We start from the raw sequence: 16,601 nt of genomic DNA on the forward strand, positions 1-16,601 counted from the left end.
TGATTTAGTTCTACTGTGTGGCCCAGAGACCAGCTGTGACATGAGGGAAGAGCTGTGAATGCCAGATCTAGAGCTCCATCCACACCTGCTGGACCAGAAACACCAGAGGTGGGCCAGCAACTTGGGCTGTAGTCAGTTCTCTAGGAGGTTCTGCTGCTTGCACGACTTTGAGGACCATTGGTTGTGATTATTGACCTTGGCTGGACATCTGAGTCACCTAAAAAGCTTTATGAGTTCAGTTGTTTGAGTCTCACTTGCTGAGTTTCTCTTTGTCTTTTAATTTTTAGTTTTATTAGTACATGTTTGCAGTACATAATGATTATTTTCATCATGGGCAGTTGGTACATGCATATAACAGATTTTAATTCTTTTTACATCACCCTCTCCTCCCTCCCTGCCTGCCCTCTCCATCTGTTGGTCCCCTTCCCATTTGCAAAAGAGCTCTCTCCCAGAATTTCACATTGAACCTATTTAGGGTACAGCCTAAATTATAGGACTTTTGACAGATCTCCAGAGAATTTTCAGGTGTAGTCATGTAGAGGACAGTTGTTCCAGAATGCCAGCGAAAACACCATCACCCTTATACCAGGTAGGCAGGAGAGGGGACAATGTATGGGTCTTCAGAGCTCCTGGGTGGCCCTGCATCTCCTTGGAAAATATGACCTTGCACAGCCAGACTCAGGGAATATCTTTGAATGGATTTCTGTAAATTACATGCATATTCTTCAGTGTGATTTTCTTTAAAGGTTTTTTTTGTAATGCTGTATTTGCGAAGCAAATGTAGGCACTCATATAATACTAATATTAACTACTAAATCCTCAGAGGCCTTCACGATGTGCCATCTGGCAGACGTGATTGTAATCATCTCTTTATTTTCCACACTAATGAAGGACTAGCATGGCACTGGTAATTGAAAAACACAGATCATTTAAAAACCATTCAGGCTAGTGCCAGCCCTACCTTCCCCAACCAGGAAGCACTCAAGGGCAGAAAGTACTGACTGATTATAGCTTCCTGTGGATGTGCTAGTATGTATTATTTCAGTTAGAAATTTGAGTAACTGAATAAGTGAGAGCTTTTAAATTATGATTCCCTTTTTGAGATAAAGCAATGTGTTTCATGGATGAGATGTTTAAACACAAAGCAGATTAATAGTAAGTTACTTAATATTTAACTTAGTGAGTTACACTACCGTGGAATGGGCATCATGTGGGGTTCAGGGAATGGGTGAATCTGGGTTCTGGATCTTCTTCTGATGTTATTTGTGATGCATCATTTTGTTTTCCAGTGGGTCTCAAAATGTGCTCACCAACCACAGCAACTGGGGATTTGATAGAGATTTGAATCTGTGGGCCCCACTCCCAGCATAACTAACCAGAGACTCTGGGAGTGGCTTCCAGCAGTTTTGATTTATTGTATGGTACTATACTCCTTTTCCAGAAGGTGGATACCACGCAACTTTGAGCAACACTTCACCAGGAGCCTTGTTACCTCATCTACAAAATAAAGAGTCCAGCATGGATTGTATTTACAGTCCACCCCTTGCTCACTATGGAATATGGTCTAAACAGACATAGAGATTTTCTGTCTCAAAGCTTAAAACCTTCCCTGGATGTGTTGTTGAAATACTTTAGCCTAAAAAAAAACTGGCCAGTGGATAACAGAAGAGAAACTTGATTTCCAGGACCTAGATAGCAAGCCACACATAACTCGTGGTGTCTACAGCTGGTTGGTGTCACATTCTTCAAGTGACAAACTTTGCTGCTTTGGAAAAAGAAGCAGCTATTCCCTTTTCTCTAGGGGCTGAGAACTGTCTGCTGTGATTCACAGAGCAGCGCTTCTATAGGAACTAACAAATGACGTTTCAGAAGGATGTACAGAGGTACACGGGCTTTGCAGTAAAACAAGGGAAATTTGAAGCCGTTTATCAAAGCTCTTGCAGCTCCCATTTCTTGATAGGTGGAAAAAAATAAGATGGAACAAGAAACAAAAATAAATCTGTACACAGAGCATCTCATAAATAAGAAAGGTTGGGGGGGAGCTCTTGGCCTTGCTAGATTCTCGGAGTATTTTTGTCACAGTACAGAAAGCATACACTTATTTTGGCCTGTAATTCTTTTCTTTTTCCTCATTTCAAAAACTCATGCCTGTAAAATCATTTCACTATTAAAATCAAGCAAAGAAAACAAAACAATCATTTCAAGGGAAGAGAGGCTAGGAAATTGATAGCTAAGGTTGAAAGGATAGAGAAACAGAGGGATGGAAGGGAAAGATAAAAAGGGAGAGAAAAAAGAGAGAGAAAATAGAAGCATAATGAACCCTCAACTACAATTTTTATCTGAAATATAATTATGCCGTAATTTTGAGGAAATCATTGAAAGTCAAAAGCAATTTTCTAATTGGCTTTTGTTTAGTAAAACCTATCTGTTGGAGACAATTAGGACATGGTTCATTGAATGTAAGAGAGACTTTAGTCTGTTCTAATATCTGGGAGGGGTAGAGAAATTATAGCTTTTATTAAAGGGAATGGATCACAGGCCCATTCTGCCTGAGGGAATAGCGTTGATTGAGGAGGACTGCCAACTGGGGACCCACGCTGGATGTCTTTGTCAAATCTGCCGCAATTAGATTGGTCAATGAACATTGCCAATTTCCGCCTCCAAATCCATGCTCTCAGATTGCTATCTGATGGTTCAGAAATACTGGAGAAGCTGCCCAAACTCTCACTACCTAGGTTTCTCCCGACAAAGAAAGATAATAATAACACTGGCCTTGTAAGATTTTATAAGGATTAAAAGCTTGCATATATATAATAATTTGCACAATGCCTGCCACAGAGTAGCTGGTATCCCATCAAGGTGATATAGTAATTAGCTACCTGTTTCTTCAAAAGAATTCTAGCAATTAACTATGGGCTGGCCTTCCTCCTCTCTCCATATCCATGGATTCCTCATCCACAGATGGAATCCACTGTGGACTGAAATTATTTGTAAATACTTCATATCTAATGACCACGTGCAGACATTTGTTTGTTAATTTCCCCAAGCCATCCAGTATGCCAGCTTCCTCCATAGTGTTTACATTGTATTAAGTGTTACAAGTGATTTATAGTGTACAGAAGATAAGCACAGGTCAAGTGCAAATTCTGCTCCAGGATACAGAAGAGACTAGCATCCCAAGATTTGGGTACCCACAGACAATTCTGGAAACCAAGTTACAAGTGTGTATCACTACTAGTTTTAACTGTAAGGATTGTTTGAAAGCAGTAGTGCCCTACTTGGCACCCACATGTGCCTGAGGAACAGAGTGATTGATTGAAGAAGTCTCCCAGGGGATTGTGGGTGCAAAATTCAAATACACCTCGTGATTCTTGAGTCACAAAAATCTCCCTTCTGTTCAGTTTCACTAATACTTAATTGTAGGAAGGGGGTGGAATTAGATTTATAAAACATAATTTGTCTACTTGGTGTTCTTTACATGTATTTATTTTTAGAATAGACACATAGTTCAATGCTAGAACTAGGTCTGAAATAAATGTTATGTTGTTTTCCTTTTGACATCTGGCGCATTCTCCTTTGTTGGCTGGCTCAGGCTATATGACTGCTAATATTGATGAGTCTAATTGTCCGCCAAATAAACTTTTCAGGACATGTAAAGTCTAAATGCAAGCTTCACCAAAATAAATGCATTTATTTGCTAACCTGGTGGGAAGGAAAATCACAGGAACAAAAGATTGATGAGATGCACTGTCCAAAGCAGACACTGCCTGCTCAGCCAGTGCTAGGCGTGAGGTGCTGGGAAGAGATTCTGCTTCTTCATCGGTAAGATGGGGATATTAGAAGTCATATATACTGGGTCAGAGTGCTGTGAAATTTAATATATATAAAGTGAAAAATAATTCTAGCACCCGAAAAGGCCTCAGCAAATAGCAACCTTTACTTTATGTCATTTATGTTTATGGAGATCTAATGTATCAGAATAATCAGCTTGTGTGTAATGAATTCCCATTGTTCTTAGATAAACAACTAAAACCTTTACATATAAGTTATGTTTTAGAGTAAATACTGTGTTCTTTAATTCCAGCATTTTGTTTTCCCTTTTACCAACTATGGAATATGAAATATGAGTTACCCACTATGGAATACGTCTTCCTCCCATGAATGTCAAATTAAGATTAAACTGCACAGCATTTGACCTATTGAATGGTTTTCATGCTTTGTTACAATTATATTTACTTTATGGACTATATCTTTATGATTGGTAGTAGTACTTCAGCATTTTTAAAACTTCCCAACATTTTAACAAATTAATAGGATAAAATATTAAAATAAAGTATTGAAATCATTGCAGTGACACAAGTGTTGGGTAAATGTAATGAACAGGGGTTTTCTTGAATCCAGAGCTGTGCCCCTTGACAGCCATTCATAATTTATATGTTATTTATTGACTCATAAAATTTCAGATCAGCTTGGGAAAGACAATTTAGATGTACTCTTAAACAGTGTAGAAAAGTGTGGGTGGTTTGAACCTAGGAGAAATGAATCAAAAGGTCTTCTTTCCTGTATCAGAATTAGAAAAAAAATTGCTGTTAGCCAAAACTTGCCTAGCAAGCAAGAGATCCAAGGTATTTATTAAGAAGTATTTTGAATCAAAATGAAACTATGTCATTTCATGTAAATTACCTAGATCATGAGGTAAAAAGTTTTCTTTAGTACTCAGATCATTTATCCATTTTAAAAATGTTTTTTACTGACATAACCTTGTGCAACATGGTGTTTTGAAATATGTATGCATTGTATATGTATTTCAGTGTATATGTGAAATGACGTGTATATATGTATAGATATATGTACAGGTATATGTAGATGCATATATATCTATATATGTATCTATATAGCTATACATGTATCTATCTATATATGTGCCTGTAAATATACCATATGTAAATATGTATCTCTATATAGATATATATTCATACTGACAGATTTATATGTATATATGTATATTCCAGTATATATGTATACTGACAGATAACCTTGTGCAACATAGTGTTTTGAAATATGTGTGCATTATATATGTATTTCAGCATATATGTAAAAAGACATATATGCATGGATACATATTATCTATATATCTATATATGTACCTATATATCATATATAAATATGTATCTATATATACAGATATATATGCATACTGACAGATGTATATGTATATATGTATATATTTCGGTATATATGCATACTGTCAGATAACCTTGTGCAGCATAGTGTTCTGAAATATGTGTTGAATATAGCTAACAACTGTGTTATCCCATTGAGGGCCATTTTTGCGGTGACACAAGATGCCTGTTTTCATAGCTTCTATTCAACTTGGTACTGGAAGAGAAAGAAATCAAAGCTATACAAATAGGGATGAAGGAAATCAAGTTGTCTCTGTTTGCAGATGATGTGGTTTTATGTATAGAAAACTGTAACAGCTTCATTGGAACGCTGTGAGAGAAGTACTAAATGAATTCAGTAAAGCTGCAGAATGCAAAACCAGCGTGCAAAACTCAGTAGCATTTCTATATAGCAACAACAAATTGTCTTTAACTTCCTTTTCATCTGTTTGACATGAGAAGAAAAAGCTTGCTTTTCCTTTAATCCTCACCATTTAGATTTACATTTTCAGGGCAGTTTTTGGTGCTCATTTTCAGTGGTGAATGGTGGAGTGGGGCTTGCTGTTTGAGTAGGGGTCCCTGTGGGGTGCAGTAGATGAGCTCAAGCACTTAGAGAACTGGATCCTTCAGGCCTGCTCCAGTTAGACACACATTAAATGCTCCATTGTGCCAGATATGGAGGCTGTGATGGTAGACACGCCCTCTGACAGCAGGGGGACCTTAGAGCCCTGTGGACATCTGAATTGGGGGTGGTGTAACCTGTGAAAGTTCTCAACTCCCATCAACAGGCAAAGCCATACTTCACCTCACATGTGAGGATGGAGAGGGCACGGAGTAGACAAGCATGGCATTCTAGAGTCTGTGTCAGAGAAAAATGGCAAGAGATGTGTCTTGGCTCCTGTCTCTCTTGCCAGATGCTGTTAATTTCGTTTCAGTGTGGCACCCGAAATAAAGTTTCTTTATTGTTTTCGTAGTCTCACAATGTGACATGTCTCAGAACTATGCTACTTTACTAATCTTCCCCTGGACCTCCCAAGCCCTGTATTAAAGCTGATGTTGCTGAACCTGTAGGGCTGAGGGATGCCCTTCTTCCAGTTTCAGTGGTTTCCATGGAGACACAAAAGCTCCTCAGATTTGGTTACTTGGAGTTTGCACTGTGGTACTTCTGTCCTGAGGAGGACATTAATCCCTGGGGATGGGTGAAGTCTGTTGAAGTACTAACTTCATGGAACCTTTTATTTTCATCCCCAGAATCATGTCAACCCCGCCATGGATTTCACCCAGACCCCTCCCGGAATGTTGGCTCTGGACAATATGCTGTACTTCGCCAAGCACCACCAGGATGCCTACATCCGGGTAAGCCTGCAAGCCACTTTCACATCCTTCAGCTTCCTATTGAATTTCAATTTCAAACTTGCAAATACAGAGGGATTACCTTTAGACAAATAACTAGTGTTTTAGCACTCATCACTTGGTAAATAAAATATTCAATTTAAATGCCATTGATCAGGGGACTGAATAAGAGGTGTTTTTTTGGCCCTTTAATTTTTTTCCCAAAGGTTGGCATTTAAAAAACTAAAATTAACACTGGAAAAGCATTTTAGGTAGCTCAATATTGAATTATAAAAAAAGACTTAAATAACAAAGAGCAAAAATGAACTGTTTATCAAGACTCTCATGACTCAGATGTAGTGGGGACTCCTCTAGTCTATTCCTAAAGTTAGAAAGAGGCTCTTGCTTCTCTTCAATCTGATTCTGTATATGCAGTAAACAAAAAGGAAGAGGAAAGGCAGAGCTATAGGGAAGGAGAGAAATACATCTCATGTTTTATAGCAGGCTGGGCAAGGCCCGTGACTAAGATACGTAGTTGATGGAGAGGCAGAAGGGGACGCCTCTGTTTTCTCTGTGACACAGAACAGGCCACCTGCCAAATGGGCAGTGCCCATTGGAGAGGACAAAATGTGAGACAATGGAGCCAGAGCTGACAGTGTCTTGACCACGTCTGCACAGCGGGAGCTCTGGTTCCTCATGATACCTCTCCCCTGTTCTCAGGGAGCAAAGACCACATGCTTGGGGTGTGACAAAGGGCAGATCCAAGAGTGACCTGGGGCAATTAGCAAGTATTGAAAATTATCACTTGTTTAAGATTAGAGAGGATTTTGTTTTGTTTTGTTTTGTTTTGTTTCAGTGCTGGGGATTGACCTCAGGGCCTTCCTATCTTAGCAACATCCCCAGCCCTTTTTTATTTTTATTTTTTTATTTTGAAACAGGGTCTCACTGAGTTGCCTAGGCTGGGATCCAACTGGCAGTCCTCCTGGTCCAGCTTCCCAGAGTGCTAGGATAACAGGCCTGCACCACCTCACCCAGCTAGAAAGTATTTGATGAAATAAATTACTTAAAGTGGGAAGAGTAAGCCAGAACTAAACATTACATTAAGATTACAGAATGTCCACTACTTTGACATCCTCCCTGGACTTTCAGTGCCACTGGTTTCCTGGGGGCCTGGGTTTGGGATGTGACTCTCACTATCCAGTGACGTGAACATGGACAATTTCTTCCATCTGGGCCAGGGTTCCTTCTAGAAGCAGGCAATTCGATGGCTTCCAGCTAGGCAATATTGCCCCCAGGACATTTGGAAATACGTAGGCATCTTTCTTTAATTGTCATGATGACCAGTAAATTCTGGGGCGACCTACATGGGGAAAAACTGAATTACCTGCTATGCTGCCTTGATCCAGTCTTGCAAGTCTTTGTGGTCTTTTTAGGAAACATATTTTAAATTTACATTGTTATCTCTATGTGCAAATTTGGAAGCTTTGTTTCTTCTGAAATATTACCTGTAATATGATTATAAAGAGGACTTTACAGTCATTTCTGTGAAAGATTTTGAATCAAGTGCTTGGTCAGAAATTCAGGCCTCCCCAAGAAAATTGCTCTTTAATGCAACTTTGATTTGACTTATATGCCTGTATATTTATTGCACAAACATTTTCCAGGAATGTAATCTGCCTTCACATAAGTAAATTAATATTTTCGAAGTACTGTCTATTATATAGCCTTGGAGAATTACATGTGTGGAAAGTAGAAGCCAAGTAGAAATTGAATTTGTCATCAACTAATGAATGTTTGCAAATGAATGTCTTCAAAATTAGAGCTTATTGCTGTTGAAGGTATTGTTAATTGCATAAGAAGTGTATGTCCCTTGAAAGTAATTTAATGTTTTAAACGTCATTTGTCTAAACTGTTACAAGTGAAATCAATACCATGGCAAACTGAAAGATGTGATAGAGACTTAAAAGAAACCTGCATGTAAGGAAAAGTATGGCACTTTTGGTTCACGTGCACTTTGCTTTATTCAGTGAGATTCCTATATTTTAGATGTCTTTTTTTCCCCAAAAGTGTCCTTTCTCCAGTGTGTCCTAGGTCCCATCTGACTTTGAGGCAGTGACCATTAGATGGAAAACCTAAGTTATTTACATGAATGCATGCCATTAGTGGATCCTGCAGGAAGTTGAGACTTTGCCTACAGTACTATTGCATTAGGACTGTAGAGACTAGTTACTTTTACTTTTCTCTCGTTGCTGGAACAAAATACCTGACACCCTAAAGGAAGGAAAAAAAGGTTTATTCATCTTACAGTTTTTGGAGGTTTCAGTCCATAATCAGCTGGTTCCAAGGCAGGATGGCTTGACACTGGGGCAACATTTAAAGGCAGCAGAAAGCCCAAAAGGGGGAAAACAAGCCTCTTCTCCTGTGAGGGGTGGGCAGCCCACCCCCCAATCCCCAGGGCGGGTACCACTCACAAAATCTCCTTGCCCTCCTTTGCACAGGATGAGGATATTTATAAAGAACCCTGGCTCCCTGCTGAGTCTCTCAGTTAAACTTCTGAAGGTCTCAAGTTGACACAATGTATCAGCCATAGAATGCTCCTTGCATTTTTATCTCCAAACATAAAGAATGTTTTTACCTCCAAAACAAAGAATTTGCCTTTTAAATTTACATTTTGATGAAATATTTTTGTATAGTCTAAATGTCTTGTATAAATGTAGTCATTCATTTATTATTTAGATCCTTTATTTGATAAATACTAATCTGTACCTTAATTAATCTTACCCTGCCCTTTCTTTGCCAGTCAGAATTATGGTTAAGATTTTTGAAAAAGTAATTTTAATACTGTATATGCACACATATGCAAGCACAAACATTCTTTTACTGTTGACATCCTCCTTCTCCAGATATCATGTTCTTCAGCCACTGTGTATCCATGTGTGGTCTTTTCCTGGGTTCTAACTCACCTGCCACTCACTTGTCAACCTGGGCCCCATACTGCTGCCACTCCCTTTCCCAAGCCCCACCATCAAGGGCCACACCCAGCAAATGCCTTGTCCTTGTCACAGCTGCCCCTGCAGACCTGGCCCTGTTCTGGTGACTCACTTGTCTATGAACCCCACAGCCAGTACTGCCTTGGTTATCAGCTTGCCCATTGCTTAGGTTTCCTGGTGGCTTTCTCTTCCTCTGCAAACCTTAAGTATATGTGGTTCCAGGACCCTGGGTGCGGATTGTGTCGGGCTGTATGTTCCTGAATAAGGAGCTGGGTGGTAGGAACAGGATACCTGTGAGTCCTGGAATTGAAAACAGGATGTCTAAGGTGGGAGGGAGGGGCGTGGATGGAATTGGGAAAGGCACAAATATGAGGCAGTTTCCACATCACTTGGGATGCATCTTGGGAGGGGAACCCTGAACAGAGGAAGGTCATCACCGCAGATAATGAAGATCAGGCCAGACAGTGGCATCCAGATTGGATTGTCCTAATTAACCAAGCGGAACGAAGAGTGAAGAATACTTCAGATGGAGGGGACCCTGCCAGTGGGGATGTGGCAGCGGATGACATTGGGTGCTATCTCTGGCAGAGAGCCAGCGAGCGGGAGCAGGTGAGAGTACACTGTGCTCAGTCATAGCCCAACAAAACAATGTTGCTCATGAACATGTAAAGCCATATTACAGTGTTTGTGAGAATTTCTGGTGTTTTAAGTAAAAATGATACAAATGAATCATCTCCACAAAATCACTCGTTGACCTGAGAAATCAAACTAGAGGTAGAAAAAATTGAGAAGTAGTGAGGAAGTGACAGTGGCTTTACTAAGGTAGTGGACGTGGCAACAGGGAGAAGCAATCAGGTTGGAGCTAAAAGAAGCAGGACTGACTCCAAGGAGGAGGCAGAGTTCTCGCTCCAGGGAGAAGGTGGGGTTGTGAGTGAAGGAGAACAGGTGTGATGGGCACCGCCTTGGGGAATCCAGATGGCAGCCCTGTCCAGTAGGCCATGAGACATGGGCAGCAGAGCTCGAGAGTACATCCTCTGTGTTCTACCTGAGCCCCGCAGCCTATCTCTGTGGCTTTACTTCTCACTACCCTCATCCTCCTTTCTTCTCCGTCCTCTGCCCTACCACTGAATCCTTCGTCCAGATAAAATGTCCAGATAAAATGATAGCAGGCCCCTAGCAGGTCTTGCTTTTACTCTTCCTTGTGCCCAAATGCACCACCCACACTGTCAGCCTGGCGAGCATCCTCAAGACAGAGCCCATCTCTGCAGATTCCTGGCCCTGTACTATGGCTGTCTTGTCAGTGCTCTCTGCCCCTGCACACACTCATCACTTAGCTAATCCTCTGTAGCTTGAAATGCATGTATCGTCTGCCTCCTCTAGTTCGTTATAAAATCCTGTGAGCAGGCACCAAAGTTCATTTGTATTCCTAACCCCTGCCACACTGCCTAGGACACAGTGACCTTCAATCACTTCTCGTTAATTAAGCATTTTTAGTTTTATTTAAATTATCTTGCCAGTTCATTCTCTGTCTCTGTCTCTGTCTCTCTGTCTCTGTCTCTGTCTCTGTCTCCCCCCCACACACACACACCTCTTTTGATCCTCAGGTATATTCTTGCCACGTGTATTTCTTGATGGGAAGTTTGGTATCTTATATAATATTTGGGTAAATTTTGGTAGCTGTGTACTAATGAAAGCCGCATGTAATTGAATCACCCCACACTTGGATGGGCACAGATCTCAAGGAGAAATTGCAAATTGGAGCCTCCCACAGTGTGAGAAGTAAAATCTGGAGGACTAATGTGATTTTAGACTTCTGAGTCTTATTTACTCTGGGCATAATTGCTGTTCGTTTTAGAGACGCTTCCCTCTGTGCCCTCCCCACCGAGGAAGCTATGCTAAGCTCTCTCTGAAGACCACAAGTGGAGAGCAGCACTTGGCTAAGCCCCAGTTCTGCTGTCAGCTTCAGGAACCAGATAAAATGAGAGAGCTGAGTACCTTCCATATTTTGTTTCTGCTTTGCTCTTTTAACCTCTCCCTGGAATAGAGATTCTTGGTGCCTTAGAAGAAACTTGGTGAGTCCATTGGAAAGAAAATCTTTGAACTTAGAAGCTATGCTCATTTTGTATTTAAGTTTTAATGGTCACTATGAAGAAATGCAAATGAGTTTCCCCTTGGCTTAGTTGCTGTGTTGGCTCTTGTCAGAGCCAAGATCCAGCCACTGTGCAGAAAGGAATGGCAGAGAAACCTAAGCCAGGATTAAGGTAGAATAGGGGAAATAAGAAATACTTAACACAAATGCTCCAGCAACTTCAAGATGAACTAATACTTTGTGCTGAAATTCACCTTACCATTTGTCCTGATAAAATGAATTCCTTTTGCAGGTTAGTTAGTAGAGGAGACACAGGAAATATACTGCATAGGTTAGCTCAGCCTTCTAGAAACCTGTAGGAGATAGGCTTTGATGCCACCATTTCACAGATTCAAGAACTGACACGGAGAGAGACACAGACTTCCACCGTGTCACACAAATGGCCAGTGCATGAATGTGATTTGAGCTTGAGTCTTTAACAGTAGATCTCAGGTTATTTTCAGTTTTGTGGTCTCTTGTCCTCGGGCTTAGGGTGTGATGGAGACAACAGCCCTGATTCAAAGAAAGGGACAGTGTCAGAGAGAATACCCAGAGGACACTGAAATCTGTGGGACCATCAGAGTAGCAGTTGCATTTGGTTATGACCATCCTAAATGGTTGGGAAGCTGCATCTAAAACTGAGTGTTAACAGCTCCCCTCCCTTTTATAACGAACCCTGTATAAGAAATTGAATTGTCTTCACTAGATTATAAATCCTTTGAAGGCTGTGGCTCTTTTGTAGATATCACTATATTATCAGCTGTTGATTGACATCCAAACAGTGTTACTTTAGGAATAAATGAGCCCACTAAATGTATCACTATGGAGCTTCCTAGAATTTGGATGTCTTCTTCAGTCTCCGTCTAGTTACATGAGAAGTCACATGCATGAGGATTCCAGACATTTGGAACCCTGGTTCAGGCATCTGGTACCCCAGCAGCATTACAAGCAGACAGAAGCATGATGTGCTTTAATCTCAGACCCTCAAAAAAATCAGATAGGTTCTAATGTGTGGCAATAAAAACCAAATGCATGCAAATGAGAGGCTCCTGTTATTGCTCCTGTATTTGTCAGAGGATAAAAATAGTATACAGAAAACAAAAATAATCCATCTTTTCAGAGGCCAAAAAAGCACCTAAGAAAGAAAAATCCCTTTACCATTCAGAGTCCTTGATTCATTGACTCATTAAGGAGATTCTCAGACATCTGTCAAGCTGAGGTCCCAAGCACTGCTGGGGGAAAAAGGAGGAAAGATGGGGTCCACTTCTGCATGGCAGAAAGAGGAAAGCAAAAGAAGACAACAATTTCTTGTTTGATATTTTTTTTAATCTAGGGAAATTCTCTGTATCTTTAGAGATGTTTAGATGTGACCTTTATTGGCCATTCTCTTAATTTTTTTTCTATTGCTGAGATAAAATACCTAACATACAAAGGTAAATTAGGAAAGATTTATTTTGATTCATGGTTTATAGAAGATGCAGTTCATAGTTGATTGGCTGCAAGTCAGGATGGCAAGGCAGAGGGGCTTTGCAGAGTGAAACAGTTCATGATGGGCAGAAACAAGAGGACAGAAAAGCAGTGAAGTAGTCAGTGACAACTGTCCCTCTTTCTGTCCCTTATATTTTATCCACTGACACCAAGCATGGGGCACCCCAATCCTATCTTACCACCATGAATCCATACCAACACCACACCCCTAATCCCAACATCACGCACTCTAGATCCAGTCACCTCTGGAAAGCCCCGCCTCTGACGGCATGAGGTTTTGGGGGGACATCTAGATACAAGCTATAACAGACACCTGTAACAAGTCACAAATATTCTGTTCCTTGATGGATTTTTAAATACATGGAGCAAGTAACCATTTAACCATTTTATCAATTAATATTGTTTTATTCACATCACTCAGGGAGCTGGCTTGACACAATGACATTACTACCCAGAGAAACATTATCATGGTCGGACACGTGAAATAGAACAAACCTGTCCCTTTTCTCCATTTTATTTCATGTGGTGCTCTGTCATAAATAAAATGATTTCTCTATTTATTTTTTTTAGTTCTGAGGATTGAACCCAGAGCCTTTCCACTGAGCTACATCCCCAACTTTCTTTCATGTTAGATTTTAAGATAGGGTCTTGCTATGTGACTAAAGCTTCTTATAAAATTGAGAGACTACATTCTCCCTTGCTTTCATAACAAACTTTATATACAATATTGAATTGCCTTTCTTAGATTGTAAATCTTCTGTGGATTAAAGCAAAGCCTGTACCTAGACCTGGCTGGCAATTGTGATTCCTTTGCCTCAGCTTCCCAGAGTGCTGGGACTGTAGGCATGCATCATCATGCCCAGCTGTAAAGCGCTTTCTTAATGAAGCAATTCCCAAATTAAGTTGTAAAATCTTACCCCAAAATGCTATTACCCAACAGAATTTAGAAAATCTTGAGGCTTCCAGGAACAAAATGAAAATTGAATCCTGGAAGCAGTTTGTTCTGTATGCAAACCTGCAATTCTTTCTGTGTAGAGCATAATTACTGTACAGAAATGAGTTGCATAATTAATGGATTTGTTTGGTGATATACCTTGCCTTTCTTGCTACTTTAGCTCTCATAATTTATGACCAGCATTTCATCCAATGTAACATCTTGGTATACGGGGCACATGCAGGAGAAGATAATGAATATCCTGAGAGAGGGCGTATAAAAATGCATTTAAAAATAAGATGAAAAATTCCAGTGACATCATGCATTTGTGAATATGGGTTTATATATATTCCTAGTATTATACCAAATCAGAACAGAAATATTTATACTATGTCAAGTAAATGAGGCTGTATAAAAAGATAGATATTTCTACCTAAAAACGGTTTCTTTCAATAATGGCTTTTTTCCCACACTTGAAAAATATGAAATATATCTCTGTTATTTAAAAAGCGTCTCCTCAAACATACATCGTAAAACAAAATTTTTTAAAAAGTTGGGAGAATTACTAGATGGACCCTTTAGCAGTTAGGATGGAGTGTCAGCTTGATTGGCCTGGGACCCAAACAAGAGACTGGAGAGCACAGTTCTGGCTGTGTCCGTATGGGTCATGGAGTTGTTGCCATGAGATCTCTGTGTAAGGCCCCTTCCTTTCTGACTCTATTCCTCTGCTCTGCTTCTTGGCCACCATGAACTAAGTGGCTTTTCTCTACCATGCTTTTATACCATGTTTCCACCTTGGGGCTACCTCCCAGTGATAGAAAACTAATCCAGACCCTAAATCTCCGCTGGCACAGGTGAGGCCTGGTTCTGGAGGCAGAAGCCTCTAGAAATGCAATAAAATGGTCCAATATAAGAAAAACTACCATTTTTTGAGCCATAACTATTATTTGAGGGCTTAACATACCTTGTTTGTGATCCTCCCTTTAGAACTTAAGGGAAGATAAGGTGACCAATGTTGCCTGCTCTGTCTCTGCAGGCTCACCTGAAGTTCAAAGCCTTTTGGGATAGACTCTTGATAAGTTTTCCTCCTTTTATGCCCAAAAGCATAAGAATAAGTATAATAGCAAGCACATATTTGGAGCTTTCAGTGAGAAATCAGTTAACTAGTCAGTTTCATGAATATCTTACAATACGTCTCTGAGGCCATCACAGTTAGTATTTCCATTTTATAGATGAGGACTTTAGCACATCAGGAAGCTAAGTGACTTGCACAAGGGTAACATAACTAAAGAGGTGGGTGTTGGGACTGAATTTTACACCCACGTTGTCTGCTTCCGAGCCTATGTCTTGTCCTTTTTAAGGGCTGGAAGATTCAAGTGGACATTGCAGCCACCGTGGATCCTGCATGCTACCCCAGTGTTTTTGAAAGGAAAGGGAATTTGAATTGCCTGAGGGTAGTAAATATACTTTTCTATCCATATTTGTCACGTGGGACAAAATTTTGGCTCCCACAATTTAAAAGAAGAGAGATTTCTTTTGGCTTAGAGTTTCAGTCTGTGATCAGTTGGTACCCAGACAGGAACCTTATGGCACAAGAGTATGGCAGAAGAAACCTGTCCACCCCATGGCATCCAGAAAGTAGAAAGGAGGGAAGAAGCACAGAGGGGATACATCAGTCAAAGTCATGCCCGTTTTTTAGCTAGGGGCTACCTCCAAACTGTCCAGTCAGCTAATGAACTCATTAAGGGATTGGTGCATTGATGAGGGTGAGGTCCATGATCCATTTAATTCCTCAGATTCCATCAGCTGGCATTCAACACAATGAAGCTTTGGATTCCAACCATGACACCCTCCCCCTATGAATCAGAAGTCCCAGACTCCTTATGATGCTTCATGTAGCTTCTTGCATTCTAGCTATCTGCTTGGTACTGGAAGAGAGAGTATAAATTAGTGGTTATCAGTCAATACTCATAGTCTGCAGTCATTCTGAGCACACTGACACCACTTACAAGGTCCTCAAACAATTTTAATTTATCTGTTTCCTTTGCCCAGTCCACAAAGTAATAAAAGATAGTAGCATATTTTCTTGGCGTTTTCCATCCTTGTTGTAAATTCCCAGTGAGCGGGGCTTCTCCTTTTGTTAGATGCTTATTTCCTTGCTAAGAATGAAGGACTTTAATTCTGACCTCCTACAGTTAAGCAAAAAACATTTTTCAATTTCTCCTATTAGAATTAAAGGAAAAAGAACTCATTGGATCTTACTAGGCATTCTCTGGGGACTGTGCATTGCAGCCTTCTGATCTGCATGTTGGACTAAAAAAGTGAATCCATCCGTCCCCTGCACTGAAGACAGGGACCAGATACCCCATGTGCACCAAGAAGGGTGCTGGTTTAGGCAGTGCTGAGTCTTCAAAGTAAATTAGGGAACTCTTAGCATTTCCATGGGGAAATTGGCAGTTTCCCAAGCGGCATAATTACAGGACAGTGTGTAATGTGCAATTAAACTTAACTATGAAGTAGATGATTGGAATAGGGCTTGGTGGTACATCATTTTTTTGTTCTCTTTA

The 16,601-nt window shown here is 40.3% G+C and overlaps 1 protein-coding gene across 7 annotated transcripts in view; it reads left to right on the forward strand.

Annotated features, from left to right (window-relative positions):
• Elmo1 (engulfment and cell motility 1) overlaps positions 1-16,601 on the forward strand; it is a 531,134-nt gene that overhangs the window by 259,428 nt on the left and 255,105 nt on the right. For all 7 annotated transcript variants that reach the window (XM_063233959.1, XM_063233960.1, XM_063233957.1 and 4 more), the window contains one exon: positions 6,414-6,518. In XM_063233959.1, coding sequence (XP_063090029.1) covers positions 6,414-6,518 — 105 coding nt within the window. The remainder of the gene's footprint in view (positions 1-6,413; positions 6,519-16,601) is intronic.

The sequence above is a fragment of the Cavia porcellus genome, unplaced genomic scaffold (genome assembly GCF_034190915.1).
Source record: "Cavia porcellus strain 051 isolate PalLab524CR breed Dunkin Hartley unplaced genomic scaffold, mCavPor4.1 scaffold_23, whole genome shotgun sequence".
Classification (NCBI taxonomy): Eukaryota; Metazoa; Chordata; class Mammalia; order Rodentia; family Caviidae; genus Cavia; species Cavia porcellus.